The sequence below is a fragment of the Cydia fagiglandana genome, chromosome 14 (assembly GCF_963556715.1).
Source record: "Cydia fagiglandana chromosome 14, ilCydFagi1.1, whole genome shotgun sequence".
NCBI lineage: Eukaryota > Metazoa > Arthropoda > Insecta > Lepidoptera > Tortricidae > Cydia > Cydia fagiglandana.
The window spans coordinates 14,923,056-14,940,692 of record NC_085945.1 but is presented as its reverse complement, the minus strand read 5'-3'; the positions used below and the strand labels follow the sequence as shown (position 1 = coordinate 14,940,692).

Sequence of the window (17,637 nt, the reverse complement as noted above, 5' to 3'; positions counted from 1 at the left end):
TACGTGCTACCAAAACTATATGTATTTAAGGCATCAACATCGTTAATTTAGACACATGTCAACAGAATTATCGCAACCTACATGCAGTATGCAACTACGCATACAATACAATACAGTTTTCACAACTTTTTCTAAAAATGTCCCATTTAAGGCCTGTTCATACCGGCTTGCGTGTGCGTGACGTGCACGTGCGCGCGCGCTAAAATGTTGGAGCCGCACACGCACACGTCACGCAAGCGGTGTGCCGTCTCTCATAAAGATCTGTATAAGTACTACGACGTCGCACGCACTCGTGCACGTCACGCACATGCAGCCGGTGTGCACAGGCCTTATAAAGGCCTGTGCAAAACGAGTAAATTACTCGTTCTGAGAAACCGTTATCGTTGCAGTGCGCATGAGCAGCTCTCAGGACGACCTGAGCGTCGGCGACGACGCGTCCATCTGCGGCTCAGGTAAGATCGACGACCACGACGCCAAGTCGCTGCTCTACGAACACCTACATGTAGAATAGAACCTGTTTTAGAGCCGCCATACACGGACTGCTCGAGCAGTAACCCAGTGATCAACATACACGGACTGCTTTTGCAGCTTGACCGCATGATGAAATTTCACCGCGCAGCCAACCGCCCGAAGCAGTTGCAACTGCTTGAGCGGTTCGTGTATTGCAAATGACGGTTTTGTATTGAAACTGCAGATCACCCAACGGCGACCGCTTGAAGCTGTTGGCACTGACTGCTCAAAGCAGTCCGTGTTTGGCGGCCCTTAGAGACCCCGCACTGGCGTCGACGTCTAATCAACTTTGTGGTTGTTGCTCGACGCAACTTTGGCGCAACTACGCAGCGGTGACTACTTGACTATAGTTCGTTTTTTTTAGCATTAGAAATAAGGTATACAATCTTGATGTGTCTTTTAATTGAAAAACACATTTTAAAAATAAGTTACGGCAAATGTGTAACAATTATGAATCTAATACGGTCATTTATATTCTTTTGCTTTCATAAGTAATAGTTACTGATTTTTAAAAAGCGTTTTTCAATTAAAATACATGTCAAGATCGCTTACCTTCTTGCAAGTTCTTTCTAATGCTAAAAAAAACGAACTATATAGAAGCCAACGCTCAAAAGACGCTAGTGTGTGGTAGCCCTTAGAGAGAGACCCCACACTAGCGTCTTACGAGTAGACATAAAGATTTTTCTAGCACGAACGAGGCAATGCTAGCGACTTCCTTCCGATATTTAGTTTATTCTTGTTCGTTTATTTCTGAATGTCTCCTTTATACACGGTGTAACATGAGTAAACCGAATAATTTTAAAAGCGTATTCCTGATCATATTTAGAGACAAAAATGTCCTATAAACTTTTTTTGAAATTCGCCTAGTTTCAGAGATATTATTAATTTAAAAAAAAACAAGTTTTTATTGTTACATAGTGTAAAAGGCCTTTTTGATGGTGATGTTGCTGCTATGGGACGTAGTCTAAATATCCTTATTGATAGATGTCAAAAAGTAACAAGTAACACTTTGCAAAAAGTAGGTTCTACGAAAAAAAATGTAAAAATCAATTTTAAGTGACAAGTTTACCAATAACATTTATTTTTTATGTACAAATACATTCAAAAAAATTGAAAAAACAAAACATAAAAAAAAAATTTTTTTTGCGAAATTGACCTAAACTCATATTAATTTTTTTACTTCTTTTGACCTCAGAAATGCGTGGTTAAAATTATTCGGTTTCCTCATGATACACCGTGTATGTATATGAAACTTATAAAATAGGTAGGTGTCGATAAACTAAATATCGGAAGGAATTTAAGACACTAGCGTTGCCTCGTTTGTGCTAGAAAAATCTCTATGTCTACTTATGAGTGTCGGAGTCATGCAAAATGGCATCGCTGCGCAGTTGCACTAACGTTGCGTCGAGCAGCAGCCATAGAGTTAACTACACGCTGACGCTCGACCAACGCTAGTGTGGGGTGGCCCTAAGCTGAATAGCATCTTAACTCACATTTCCTTAAACTAAGTTCTTAGTAAAGTTATAAATTAGTGTTCTTCTCATTACAATTTGGGTTAGGATACTATTCTGTAGTCCCATGTAAGAGCTAAAGCTATATTATTTTATCATTATCTACATTGGATTACCTACCTTGTAAATAAGCGCATAAATCAGTTTTTGGCATGTGCTTGTTTGATAGAACTTGTATAGATCTGTCGTTCACTCAAGGAACTAAGAAACACTCTTAACTGACCATTAGTGAACCGTATATATTTGGAATAAGATTTATTTTCAGTTAACAGTCTGGATAATTGAATACAGCTGGAGACACAATGCGAAAAATAGATTAATAAAGACATAGAGTAAATTCGGACCAAGCTAAAAGAGTCTAACTTGTTTTGCGATACCTAAATATTGTCACTTGAATGAACGATGGGTTTTTAAGATGTTCGGATTGTTGGACCTCGCAAAATCATACTTAACTATGTCGTAAGCCATAAGTCACTATAAGTTGACTCTCTAAAGAGATAATAATTGTTCTATAGTACCATCATAGCTCAGTTATCAAGAATAAACTGGAGAACCCGCGCGAAATCATTTTCGTATAAAAGACGCCGACGCTAAGACATTAGTGTGTGGTGGCCCTTAATTCTCTAAAGCAATACGATTATAAGCAATTGCAGCTAATTTTACAGCAATTTTTCATATCAGATAAATGTTTTTTGGAAGGTATACGTTAATTAATATAGAATAAAATGTTATAAAGAGAAGTAAATTGCGATGATATCAACATATAACCATACTAAGGCTATATATGTGATAACTATTTATGTTAAATAACATTTAACCTAAGTAAGCTACAATTATTTTTAAGTTAGTGCTCAAAGCGATATATTTAAAGCATTCTTACATCTCGTACTTAACTTTAATAGCAGTTGAAGTTTATTCAACATTCCTAGATTATTATTTAAATCATTTGTAGGGTTAATATACAAAGGTTTTGGTGCAATGTGATGATTTCTTTCTATAATTAAGGGAAACATGCATTTTTTTTTTCAAAAAACAATACAGTCTTAAGGAGTGTCGTAATACAAACCTAAATTTATTGATGATTCTTAGATTTTTTTCTAAAAAATCAACTGTTTTCAGTAAAATAAATGAAGTGAGACTTTCGAAATAGGTCAATTGATTTTTGAGGGACGAATAGTTACACCACCAAAGATAACGCGTTTTATCTTTTATTTATTTATGAATTTCAATAATACTAGTTTTATTATAGTCACATACAGAGATGCCCTGTTATCTAATTAAGAATTAATGTAATTATATATTTTTCTATTGTTTACCAGTAATAACGGCTAAGATATGAGTTCCTTATAGATCTGACATTTGAAGCTATTTCATTAAGTATGAATGTTAAAATATATTTTTTGGTGTTTAACTTTTTTATTATATTATGAATAAAAGTATTTAAAAACCGTATTCTATATCACAATCGATAGGAAGCTTTCAGGCTGTTGATTATTACTTTTACAAGTTATGTAAAAGCATGTATGAAATAATACTTTAAACACTTATTGGCTGGCTGAATATTGGTGTTGGCACATATGTTTCGTTACTAAAAATGCTTATTCAATTGATATATAAGTAAGTATTGTAAGTAGTTCGCTCATACGATACAGTATCAAATTACGAATTAAGGTGTGATAAATAACGCCTATTTAGCGATCTTATATTGTGCGCAAACCAAACACAAAATTTAAGGCACCTCAAAGGGCACAAGAAAAGCAGTCTTGCGTTCTTAATAATATATCTAAGTCAGCTCTCACTATAGAATAAATAACTCGTGTGAAATAAGCTAAACACTTATGCTCTTTTTATCTAAAAAAGTTGGTTTTAATTTATCATGTGACAATTATAACGCTTTTGTCGTGTGCTTTTCGCTTAGTGTTTAAAATAAAAGCTAAACAAGTTTTTCTTATCACACATAGTTCTTATGGCGTCTACACACTTCGCCGTGTATTCCCAAATATTGGTGTTTTTGTGCAAAAACGTCCAAGTGTGTATTGGCTAATGATGTTCCTGTTAGAATTTGGGATGATCCAAAAGATAAGATTGAAACTTAGTCGTTTCTTTTTTTTAAATTAAGTAAATGTTTGTTGCCACATTTTCATGATAAATAAATAATAAATAAATAAATAAATATTATAGGACATTCTTACACAGATTGACTAAGTCCCACAGTAAGCTCAAGAAGGCTTGTGTTGTGGGTACTCAAACAACGATATATATAATATACAAATACTTAAATACATAGAAAACACCCATGACTCAGGAACAAATATCTGTATCATCATACAAATAAATGCCCTTACTGGGATTCGAACCCAGGACCATCGGCTTCACAGGCAGGGTCACTACCCACTAGGCCAGACCGGTCGTCACAATATATATATATTTCATGATGTTTAGGTACAACTTGTCACTCATTTCACACATGTAATTTATTTTTCTTGCACATTGCATTATAATGTTTATAATTTATAAATCTGATTTTACATAATTTTGGTGTGGGTTTCTTTCCTTGTGCATGATTTAGTAAATTCCTTGTCTGATTAACGAAGATTCCAGAATCGCTTAGAAGCTTCTTGCAAATTACATACCTTAATCACTTAACAGTCCGAAGAACTACTTATACCCAAGTATAGTACCCCCCAAAGTGCATTTGTCAAATAATTTACTGCCATTTTTTACTGAACCACTCCTTATACCCAAGTACTAGACTTTTAAAGGGCATTTATCGAAAATGTACGAATAGAATGCTTATGTGGTATACTGGTAAGATTCGTGTTGAATCTAGATTGTTTTGATGAAATGTTTATGCTGTTGGCTCGGACTGTCAAGTGGTTAAAATAGGGGTTCAAATGGCGGACCGCGGTTCGGATCCGGCTCCAACCTATTTTGTGCTGTATATTAATTACATTTGCTTTAATACACTCAAGAAGACACGGATTTCGATGGACGTTTTATTTTAAAAATCGGACCCCTGAAGAAACTAATCGGCAACCCAGGAAACCCAGGGGGGGTTAAAATATATCAATGTGATACAAACTACTAAGAGGAAGTAAGTTACACAGCATACACATTAATAAAAATATCGTACAAATGAAAACGTAATATGGAACCCGCTAACTCCATTCTAAAAAGCGGCAGCATCTGTTGTATAAAAACTAAAAAGCCTGTTTAGCTGTCGTAGATTAAACTTCCTAGAATGTAGTTATAATCATAAACTCATTCCAGTTATTTAAAGTTTCGTAAAAGCTGATATAAATAAACTGTTTATCGTTTACAGTTATAAGACCAAGATGTATTCCCCATAACTTGCACGTTTAAATTTTTAAATGTAGCTATTTTGGTTAGAGATGTACAGTAGTTATACAATGCACGTTTGAAAGCTTTTGACGATTGTGATTGTGTTTTATTTGAACCACCTTTTGCAAGTTTTACCTAGACTCCGAGCTACATTGACGCCAGACTTTGCTCAAGCGTTCTTTGGTTACTCTAGTGCCAATTTGGACAGTTAAGGAATTTTATTTCTGTACCGTTTCATACCTTGTCACAGTGACAATCAAATGAGATCATGACTTGGGGGCCCATTTCTCAAACGATATTAGACTAATATTATAAGTCCACAAACTGTCAAATCGTATGGGTTACCATGGCAACACACTAAGGGTCGGTTGCACCAAACTGTTCGTATCGTTAAAGAGTTCGCTAAATTTTAATGTATGGAAAGTTTCATAGTGGCGCGCCGGCTGACGTTGATCAGTCTGTCAAATGTGGTTGGTGCAACTAGCCCTGATAATATTAGACTAATATCGTTCATGGTATGAAATATTACAACAAATTCTTTGACAGTACGCTATAGTGACACTACGCAAACTATAAGATATCTTGAGTTTGGTCGTTTTTCTGTTTAAGGTAAGATATTTTTTATTTGCCAGCTTTTGCCTCTGTTGAGCTTTCTGTTGCTTTTCTACACTTGACGGTCCGTTGAACTGTATTTAGTCCTTAAAGTGTCATTCTATGGAACTTGCTAACTATGTAAACAAACCGCCATATTGAAATTGTCAAAGAATGACGAATTTACTAGTGACTTTTGTTTACATAGTTAGAAAGTTCCATAAAAAATGACACTACTGTTTCTTCAAATAATTTTTGATAACTTACTATTTACTAGAGTCTGTGCGGAAAGAGAAGAGTCGTGGAATGTATGGGGCCCTATACATTCCACGACTCTTCTCTTTCCGAACAGACTCTATTGACTACCTTATGGTATCCACGGACCTACAAGTCAATACTTATGTGCATGAAATGGTCTAATCTAATATATTATACGAGTAGTATATTTCATACATGCTTTTAAGAATTAAGAGTTTTTTTTATAAAATGTTTTAATGTTAAAAAGTAGGTGATTTATTTACACATTAACATTTTGTCACTATTAATCACGAGTAGATAACAATGTAACATTCAAAAATGATGTAGGTAATTTTGTTTAAGTACTTATAAGATTAAGATTTTTAGATGTGTTCAAAGTTTAATAACCTTACCTTGCGATGTTGTCTTGTCTGATATTCCACAAAGTTAGGTATTTATTATATACTATTCTTTGTTAATACATATAAGACTATAGCTCAATCTCTTTTAACCCATACACGCCCAGAACCCGTTTTCAGTCTCAACTTCTCTTCCCACTAATTTTAATAAGTAGGAAGGACTTTTGAGAGTTTCTAGTGAGTGTAGGTCGGGCATATAATATGGATTAATGAATTTATGATATAAGCATAAAATAGTTACAATATAATCAATTTAATCTTCGGTTAAAAGGTACATTAAGGTCCACCATCCCAATAACCCGGGGTTAAGCGGTTAAACCGTTAACTTAGTGTCAAATTGTACAGGCAACCATGGTAACTCCAGGTGTAACCTGTTAACCTCGGGTTAGTAGAATGATGGGCAAGTGGGCCTAAATTGTATAATTGTTGTAATGGTTGGTTGGTGTGCAGTGGCCGATAACTTCGGGTGGCGGGAGGATTCATCAGGGAGCGAGGCGGACGCGCCCCACTATCCTCTGGACTTGCGGTTGGCTGAAGCTAGGTAATGTACAATACAATACTCTTTATTGCACACCTCACATACTCTTAACAATAAATATACAGTAACATAAACAAAGACAATAGAGGTAACAATACCTATATTGAAAACTCCGCGGACCGCGACGATGTAGTCAAAAGCATTCATCGATCTATTCGCTTTTTTTGGCCCTAAAAACTTTTAAATAATTTAGACAGTAAATATTTATTACTTCTTACGACATTACTTTAAACATTTTGTTCACATGAGCATCCTTCTAAAATTAATATTTTATTCCATTTGCAGTGAACGGTCAGGATACTTGTCACCGCGCAAGTTTTGTGACTTTAGTTGTGACGCTTTGAATGATTTCGTTTTTGTACCCTGCAAACACTTTGATCCTTGTACAGATTATTACACGATTGCTATTTATTTAGGATATCTTTAACTAAATGTACACTATTGATTCATCACTCGCTTAAAAACTGTCTAATAACTAATCAGCTTAATTCATGTCAGATCTTTTTCATAAAAATAATTATCTGACCAACAACATAGATTACAGAAAATGTAACTTACTCATAATTATGGTGCTCCCACATTGGCTGTTATAAAATGTTGTATAACATCGTGTGGTAGGGACAACATGATAGTATTGATACTATTTTATTATGTTGTCCCTGTCACACAATGTTAATACATAACATTTTATAACAGGACAGGTTAAGGTCATCCGAATCTCAGTTTATCCATCCTATCCATCCAAATCATTCATTATTTTATTCGCTAGGTTACAATTAGAAGAACGCTTAGCTCAAGAAGCCCGCGAGCGGAGAATCGACGACCGTAGAGAAGAGATGCGAGTAAAGAGCTCCCTCGGCGACCTGCGGCGGAGTCCCGCGGACGAGCGCCGGCGGGCGGACCCCGTGCACTTCATACTGGGAGGGGACAAGTGAGTGATGCCGGGTAGTGTAGAGACAAGTCAGCACAGGTGGTCGTTTGATCGACGACCGTAGAGAAGAGCTGCGAGTGAAGAGCTCCCTCGGCGACCTGCGGCGTAGTCCCGCGGACGAGCGCCGGCGGGCGGACCCCGTGCACTTCATACTGGGAGGGGACAAGTGAGTGATGCCGGGTAGTGTAGAGACAAGCCAGCACAGGTGGTTATTTGATCGACGACCGTAGAGAAGAGCTGCGAGTAAAGAGCTCCCTCGGCGACCTGCGGCGGAGTCCCGCGGACGAGCGCCGGCGGGCGGACCCCGTGCACTTCATACTGGGAGGGGACAAGTGAGTGATGCCGGGTAGTGTAGAGACAAGTCAGCGGTTTACCTTTATTTTGCCGTCAATTTTTCTGCAGATTTTCGTTTCACAGAAAATGTTTCAAGTAATTTCAAATCGCAAAATAATCTTTACATAGAATATTTACTTTAAATAATTTTAGTTCGGATTAGTTACGTTTCACCAAAAATTTAAAACATTAGTTTTGTTTCAAGAACAATTTGTTCATGTAATCTCATTTCACAGAATCATCGATCTGTAGAAAAGTCACTTCTTATAAATACAGTTCACCAAAATTTAATATACAGAATAGTCATTTAGTCGAATATTATTTAGTCGTTAATTTAACGCAATCTGCTTCTCTGGAAGGAATTCGTTTTTAGGGGTTGCCGTTCTACTCGTAACCTAACCCACTTTTCTGGCAACAGTTCCTTTTCTTGGGGGTCGCAGTTCTAACCTAACCTAACCCACTTTTCGGGCAACAGTTCGTTTTCTTAAGGGTCGCAGTTCTAACCTAACCTAACCCACTTTTCTGGCAACAGTTCATTTTCTTGGGGGTCGCAGTTCCAACCTAACCTAACCCACTTTTCTGGCAACAGTTCGTTTTCTTGGGGGTCGCAGTTCTAACCTAACCTAACCCACTTTTCTGGCAACAGTTCGTTTTCTTGGGGGTCGCAGTTCTAACCTAACTTAACCCACTTTTCCAGCAAGGGTTCGTTTTCTTAGAGGTTGCAGCTCTAAAGTAACCTAAACTCCTTTTTTAGCAATCTCAATGAAATGAAAATGAAAAATGAAAAATGATTTATTTCGTTCTTACCATTTACAAAATAAGAATCAAGGTTGGAATTTCCTAGTAAGCATATGAAATACTTGTGGCAGGAAATCCCGCTCCTCTAAAATTAGCATTGTCACTATATTACTATAATACAGGAAACATGCAAATTAAATTAAATTAAATAATATTACATTAAAATTCATATAAAAGCATCCAAATTAATGTAGCACAAAAAATTTTTAATTCTAATTAAATTAATAGATAAAAGAAATTAAATTAAATTTAGGCTAAAATCAATTACATTAGATTGTTACTAAGTATTAGCTAACTAAATTAAATTAAATCAAATAACATTATATTCAAATTACATTAAATGAAATCAGCCAAAATTAAAATAGACTATTTTTAAAATTAAAAAACCAATATGCATATTAAGTAAGTTAGTCTGTGTGTTTGTGAGCTTGGGGTAACTAAGTTTTATGATGAAGCCTTGTATAATAATAATTCGGTTCCTTCATAGCCCATTTGTTTTAGCCACTCAGTAAGCACTATTTTACACCTACGGTATTGTAATTCATAAATACCTAACTTATTATTGATTGTGTTGTAATTATATGCAGATTGTGCAGCGTACTGTCTTTTTGCAAACATAGATTTAAATTTAGATTGTGAAATTACTCTAGGTTTACGTCTCCGCGAAGTGAGCATAGGTTTAAATTCAATATTTCTGTGTAATTTCAAAGTAGCGCTTAGCACATACAATTTTCTCATTGACAATTGGTCACTAATTTCATAAAGTTCGCTAGTTGAAAATCTGAACGGCTTAAAATACATAATTTTCAACAGGCAGCGCTGCGCTCTTTCAACTTCTATAAACTTACTTTTTATTGCCCCTCCCCAGACATTAATACAATAAACCATAACAGATTGTGCTATTGTGATATACAGTTGATTGAGGAGTTTTTTGTGAGCGATGTGTCTGAGTATTTTAAATAACCAAATTAATTTTCTTATTCTAGTATTGACATACTCAATGTGTATATTCCACGACAGACGCTGATCTAACATTATACCTAGGTATTTAGTAGAACTAACCTTCTCTATTGCTTTGCATTCACATTGACTATCGTGTTGGAGACATGTGTGTATTGTCAGTTTGAGATTAACTTTCGGTTGATTACTGTTATATTTACTAAAGCATATGTAATTAGTTTTATTGACATTAAGCGTTAGGAGGTTACTTCTTAGCCAGGTGGCCACCCTATTCAGCTCAGCCTCTGCAGTTTCAAAAACTGATTTCCAAGATCGACCTTCGAAAACTAGGGCAGTATCATCAGCGTAAGAGACAATGTGTCCATGTTTAATTTTAAGGTTAGTCAAGTCATTGATATAAATTAAGAATAGTGTGGGACCAAGTACGCTTCCCTGCGGGACGCCAAAGGTTATATCAGTTTCGTGGCTTACGAAGTCCCCTATTTTCACTTTCTGAGTTCGTCCATGCAAGTAGTCACTCAGCAATTTTAGCGGAAGTCCTCTTATTCCTATGCATTCCAATTTTTGTACAAGACTGGGAAGAGACACAGTATCAAACGCCTTCTTTAAATCAAGAAACACTGCTATACATTTGTTACCACTATCTAATTTATTTGTAATTAAGTTAGTCAAAGCAAGGATTGCATCTTCTGTGGATCTGTTTTGTCGAAAGCCATATTGATAGTCAGAAATAATGTTGAATTTACTCAGATATGATAAAAGTCGTTTATTAATTAGTTTTTCAATAACTTTGGAAATGGCGGGAAGTACAGAAATAGGTCTATAATTATTGGGATCATCTTTTTCCCCATTCTTGTACACTGGCGTAACAATGGACTGTTTAAGTGGGGCTGGGAAAATTCCAGTATGGAAGCAGAGGTTAGCCAAATGACTAATTACAGGGGCAACTCCTTTTACGGCTAGCTTTAGGAATTTAGTTGGTATACTATCCCAACCGGGAGCACTATCTGTTCTCAAGCCCATTACAATATCTCTCACTTCCATGGGGTCAGTATCTAAGAGCACAAAAGATGAGCTCACTCTGTTTGGTGGGTCTTCTGCGAAATTTGTGTTAAGATCACACTGTATATTTTCTGTCAGAGTCTTACCGATATTGCCAAAATAATCATTTACGTGGTTGACAGACTCTGGTGGTGATGATTTAACATTTAGCAGTTCGGTGTTTGAAGATTTATCTTTTTTATAATGAGTAATTTTTTTAATTGTTTTCCATAACGCCTTTGAGTCTTTAGCAGATTTGGTTAACTGTTGCCTTTCATAACGTCTTTTAAGTTTTTTTAACAGATTGTTGCAGAAATTGCGGTATCTCTTGAATGTAATCCTGAGGATCTCATTATGCGGCTCGGAACGTGATTTTAATTGTAGTTTTTCTCGGTTTCTTATACAGCGCAGAATACCAGAAGTTATCCATGGTTTTATAATACGCATGTTTTTAGGAGTGTGTTTCATAGATTTACTTTTTTCAAGGGATTGATTAATTTTTAAAATCAGTTGGTGTGATACGTAGTAAGGATCATTACTTTCTAAAAGGATATCGATGTTTTCATTTAAAAATGTTTTTAACGCGTCATCGTAGTTTATTTTTGCATATTTATTAGATATATTGTTTTTTGTATGATTGATTAGAGCCAAGAGTGTAGTAAGATGGTCAGTAATAGACGTGTTAATAACAGCTGTATATGCGAGTATCTTATGGGTATTAATTTTTAACATGATGTGATCTAAACAGTTATTCTCTCTGGTAGGGTACTGGTGCCCAGGTAATATCCCTATAATATATATGAATACTAAGAGTATATGAAAGGTAATTTTGTAAAATAATAATCGTTGAAATTAATATTCTGTGAACTGCAGTGTCGCACAAATAATATTCAATGAATAATAATTCTACAGTCAGTCTTTTATTTTATTTAAAAATCTTTGAAATGAATAATCGAAGAAACAGAATTAATTGTAATAAAAATCTGCGATTCGATTATTCTATGAATAATTTTCTGTATAACAAAATTCTGCAAAAAATTTGGCGGTAAAATAAGGGTACACCCAAGTCAGCACAGGTGGTTGTTTGATCGACGACCGTAGAGAAGAGCTGCGAGGAAAGAGCTCCCTCGGCGACCTGCGGCGGAGTCCCGCGGACGAGCGCCGGCGGGCGGACCCCGTGCACTTCATACTGGGACTTCATACGGGGACAAGTGAGTGATGCCGGGTAGTGTAGAGACAAGTCAGCACAGGTGCATGGTTGTTTGATCGACGATCTTCTGGTCGACTACCGTAGACAAGGGCTTAAATAAGTTCAACTGGCCTGACTGGAAAAGTTAAATATGGACCTTTCATTTAAAAGCCGCAGTGATTATTTTATTATAAATGGAGGAAAAAAACACAAAAACAACCAAAAACCACATTGACTTTAATTACGTATCGAACTTGTGGACCATAGGTGTATAACACTTTAAACTCTCTCGTTTTGTACACATATTTAATGACCATAGGTGTAGTTCGGGACTATAGTTGCGGTGCGTTTACGATATAAGTTTTGGTGGAATTAATGTTTATCATCCCGTTTTCAGCGTAAACTGGACAGGGGAAGAGCTAACACGAGCACCACACTCGCAGTCCCAACCGGCACTGCGCGCCTCCCTCCGCGGCGCGCCCCTCCCGCCGCCGCGCCGCACCCCCGCTCAGATCATGCGGTCTCGCTCTACTGACATCGTAGCACTGGATCAGGACAGAGTGAGACCGACGCTGGCCAAACAGAAGCCTCTGACTGAGAGTGAGTATATCTCGTCTCCTCGCACATTATGCGTTCTCACTCCTAACCAGCCCTGCGCGCCTCCCTCCACGGCGCCCCGCACAGATCATGCGGTCTCGCTCTAGTGACATCGTCGCACTGGATCCGGACAGAGTGAGACCGACGCTGGCCAAGCAGAAGCCTCTGACTGAGATTAAGTATATCGCGTCTCCTTGCACATTATGCTGTCTCACTCCTAACCAGCCCTGCACGCTTCCCTCCGCGGCGCGCCCCTCCCGCCGCCGCGCAACACCCCCGCTCAGATCATGCGGTCTCGCTCTACTGACATCGTCGCACTGGATCCGGACAGAGTGAGACCGACGCTGGCCAAACAGAAGCCTCTGACTGAGAGTGAGTATATCGCGTCTCCTCGCACATTATGCTGTCTCACTCCTATAACCAGCCCTGCACGCTTCCCTTCGCGGCGCCCCGCTGCCCCCGCCGCCCCGTACAGATCATGCGGTCTCACTCTACTGACATCGTCGCACTGGATCTGGACAGAGTGAGACCGACGCTGGCCAAACAGAAGCCTCTGACTGAGAGTAAGTATATCACGTCTCCTCGCACATTATGCCGTCTCACTCCTATAACCAGCCCTGCACGCTTCCCTCCGCGGCGCGCCCCTCCCGCCGCCGTGCCGCTCCCCCGCTCAGATCATGCGGTCTCGCTCTACTGACATCGTCGCACTGGATCCGGATAGAGTGAGACCGACGCTGGCCAAACAGAAGCCTCTGACTGAGAGTAAGTATATCACGTCTCCTCGCACATTATGCCGTCTCACTCCTATAACCAGCCCTGCACGCTTCCCTCCGCGGCGCGCCTCTCCCGCCGCCGTGCCGCTCCCCCGCTCAAATCATGCGGTCTCGCTCTACTGACATTGTCGCACTAGATCAGGACCGAGTGAGACCGACGCTGGCCAAACAGAAGCCTCTGACTGAGAGTAAGTATATCACGTCTCCTCGCACATTATGCCGTCTCACTCCTATAACCAGCCCTGCGCGCCTCCCTCCGCGGCGCGCCCCTCCCGCCGCCGCGCCGCACTCCCGCTCAGATCATGCGGTCTCGCTCTACTGACATTGTCGCACTAGATCAGGACCGAGTGACACCGACGCTGGCTAAACAGAAGCCTCTGACTGAGAGTAAGTATATCGCGTCTCCTTGCACATTATGCTGTCTCACTCCTAACCAGCCCTGCACGCTTCCCTCCACGGCGCCCCGCTTCCCCCGCCGCCCCGCACCCCCGCTCAGATCATGCGGTCTCGCTCTACTGACATCGTAGCACTGGATCAGGACAGAGTGAGACCAACGCTGGCCAAACAGAAGCCTCTGACTGAGAGTGAGTACATCATACATCAGGGTGGCCCATTTAGATCGTCAGTGTGGAAAAATCTGAACTGACTTCAGACCCTCATTACTGAGGATCGTGACCACTTGACGACTACCACTGACTTGATCGTCACAACTGTCGCGAATATAAAACGCCAAAAATTACACATTACACGGTATTTCAATCTATTAAATAACTTTTTAAAATCAAACTTTCGTTAACATTTGTAAATAAATAAATATTAGGGGACATCTTACACAGATCAACCTAGCCCCAAACTAAGCAAAGCTTGTACTATGGGTGCTTGGCGACAATGTACATACTTATATAGATAAATACATACTATATATAAATACATAGAAAACACCTAAGACTGAGGAACAAATAGGTATTAGAGTTCATCACACAAATAAATGCCCTTACTGGGATTCGAACCCAGGACCATCGGCTTAGCAGGCAGGGTCACTATCCACTAGGCCAGACCGGTCGTCTGTTTCAATGAGCTTGAATTTATTTCAGATTCAATGAGCGTGGACGCCCCAAGCCCGTCGAGCATCACGCCTCCTGAGGAGGAATCCACGGACTCCTCTCTGGTGGAGGAGGACGGGGTCCCCAAGCCGCGGCGGCGGCGCCTCCATCTGCCCTTCGGCAAGAAGGCCAAGACCCCAGCGTGACCGTTCTTACGGCGGGCCACGGTGCGGTAAGGCCGGTAAGGCCTGTATGCGGTAATGTTTTGTATAGAAACAAAAAGCATATTTTCATTTTGCATAAAAACGGAACGCATAAAACTTTATTTTTACAAAATTTCATAAATTCAATAGCACATAGTACTTTCAATACATTTAATACTCGTGACAACTTTTTCACGAAGACCTCGTAGGGGCCGTGATTCCGCTCAGGAAGACAAATGTGACACCTTTATACCAACCCAATATTATACCGCCAATATTATTTTATCTCACTCGCGTCGAATTTAACTGCCACGTTCAAAAATGTAGTTCAAATCTCTAACGTTAGTGGCGCCATTATGTAAAAAAATACTTTTGTATACGACAATTTTACGTTATAAGAATTGACTGTTTCACACTCATTTCATATGTCCATTTTATGTACAATGTTATTTCAATACCTTAGAACAGACCATAGGTCCAATAGAGTGCTTCCGACATATGAAAATTGCAAATATTTAGGGGCCTACCTTTGCTTTGATCTCGGACTGTCTAGAACACAAAATGACTAGTGTAATATTTTGCCTATATCCCTTTTAGTCTACATCGCAAACGGTCTAGAACACAAAATGACCACATATAGGTAGAATTTTAAACTTTCGCGTTTTGAATACATATTAACTCACATTATAGACGGGTCTAACGCGAATTATATTCAATTACCTTTATTTACCGACGTTTCGACACAGGTTTCACTGGTCGTGGTCGCGGCTGACTGATTGTCCCAGCAACCTGTGACAATCAAACCCTGTGAAACCTGTGTCGAAACGTCGGTAAATAAAGGTAATTGAATATAATTCGCGTTAGACCCGTCTATAATGTGAGTTAACACATATAGGTAGGTTAGGTTCGCTAGGTTTCTTCAAATGGCCGAAGGCCAAACAGCACAGAAATAGGTCGACATCGCTAACGTAAAGATAAACCGACGAAATGTAGGTAAATAAAGGTCTAAATAATTGTAGTCATTTTGTGTTCTAGACAGTCCGAGACCAACCCCTACCTTTTAGTTAGTGATTTGAAGGAATTTGTGACAATACTGCAAAAACTAAAAGCCACTACATTTGACGAATACACCTTATTATCTGTTCAATATATTTTTACCAAACCGTCGGCCAGTGGCGGTACTTCCATACAAGCCCAAAAGCCGGGCTTGCCTTAGTTGCCTTACCGAAATTACGTAACTTGATAAGATCAATAATCAATATAGATTGTTTTTAAACCGCGCGCCAAATGAGCCCGTATTATTAAATTCAAGCTACAGCGCGCGGACCGCGGCGCCAGCGTGTTGCAAAATTTTGCCGTGGCGCCTCCTCCGCGCGAAAGAAATCAGGCGTAGGATGAATGTCTGCTGAGAATTCAGCTATCCTGCTCGCACTCGTTGGCTTGCGGTTGCAAGCCGACGAGTGCGAGCTTGCTTTTTCGTCCCGCTCTAGGCGGTCTAAGCCTACAAACGCCATAGAACGATGTAACTAGTTGTTGGTATGTATAGCAATTTTATAAGGCGATTTAAGCCGAGCTTTTGGTGTGAAGTTAGCTGCATAAGTTCACACGGGCACGCGTTTACTTCAAGTGTATTATTATTTAGTCGAGTCGAAAGTAACGAAAGGTCAATTTATTTAAGTGAATTTGAATTAAGTAGTGAATGTGGATTTGTTCGTTTGTTGTGACGTTTATAAGTGTTGACAATGGATGAAGTTGTTCCTTGTGACGGTATGAGATGCGTCCACGTATTAGTCAACGAAATCAAGGTAAAATCGTTAAACTTTGTAGAAAAACGGGATATATATCATTTCCTCGCCTAAACCAACACCCGACTTGTGTATTCTCAGATAAGTCAGTCGCATTAAGAGAACATTTTGTACGGCCGTTTACAAAACACAAGGATTGTTGGTATACTCCAATTAAAGCGTAATTAGAGTGACAGAGAAAGATGCATGCAATTTGCAAATTTCAGTATACGCGATAGGTCCTCTGATATGTTTGTAAAATTCTATCTAGTAGTTATGGTAGTACCTAGTATGCCCTGTGCGCTATGATAGCTCGTCGCGATACGCTAGCAAATTCATTTGAGTCCAAAGAGTTAGATTGGACATTTATTACGAAAACATATCTTTCGGCTTGCCTTACTCCTAAACCCTAGGCACGCCACTGCCGTCGGCATTACCGCATTGATTTTTATACTAAAACCTAAATGGACTGTAAATAAATAAATAGTTATTTGTACAACAAGAGATCAAAGTTTGATATTTCTTCGAGTGCTTATTTTGAGTCCCGTGCAAGCGAAAGATTCTTTAATACTCGCTACGCTCGTGAATCTAATTTAGAATCTTGAGCGTAGTAAGGGATTCAAAAGCGCACGAGATGTAAATAACTTTGATCTCGTGTAGTACACAAAATTATTCACCCTAAGCAGTGAGAACATACCTAGAGGGACAGAGATAATAGAACCCAAGTATATCGAACTTGTATTAGACCCCGCATGTTGAAATGAAATTTGACTATAAAGGTCACTTGAATGTCATTTTTTCTCACTCAGTGTAGTCAAAATGCGATTTTGCTCACTG

General features: G+C 38.9%; 1 protein-coding gene across 2 annotated transcripts in view; it reads left to right on the top strand.

Annotated features, from left to right (window-relative positions):
* Window positions 1-15,034, top strand: part of LOC134670906 (stromal interaction molecule homolog) — a 71,287-nt gene extending 56,253 nt beyond the window's left edge. Inside the window, exons 11-15 of one of the 2 annotated variants that reach the window (XM_063528727.1) lie at window positions 390-452; window positions 7,061-7,151; window positions 7,918-8,079; window positions 12,798-13,004; window positions 14,875-15,034. In XM_063528727.1, coding sequence (XP_063384797.1) covers window positions 390-452; window positions 7,061-7,151; window positions 7,918-8,079; window positions 12,798-13,004; window positions 14,875-15,019 — 668 coding nt within the window. In that variant the 3' untranslated portion in view covers window positions 15,020-15,034. Of the gene's footprint in view, window positions 1-389; window positions 453-7,060; window positions 7,152-7,917; window positions 8,106-12,797; window positions 13,005-14,874 lie in introns of those variants that run through there. The other variant, XM_063528726.1, reaches the window with a different exon arrangement.
* Window positions 15,035-17,637: the final 2,603 nt, after the last annotated feature.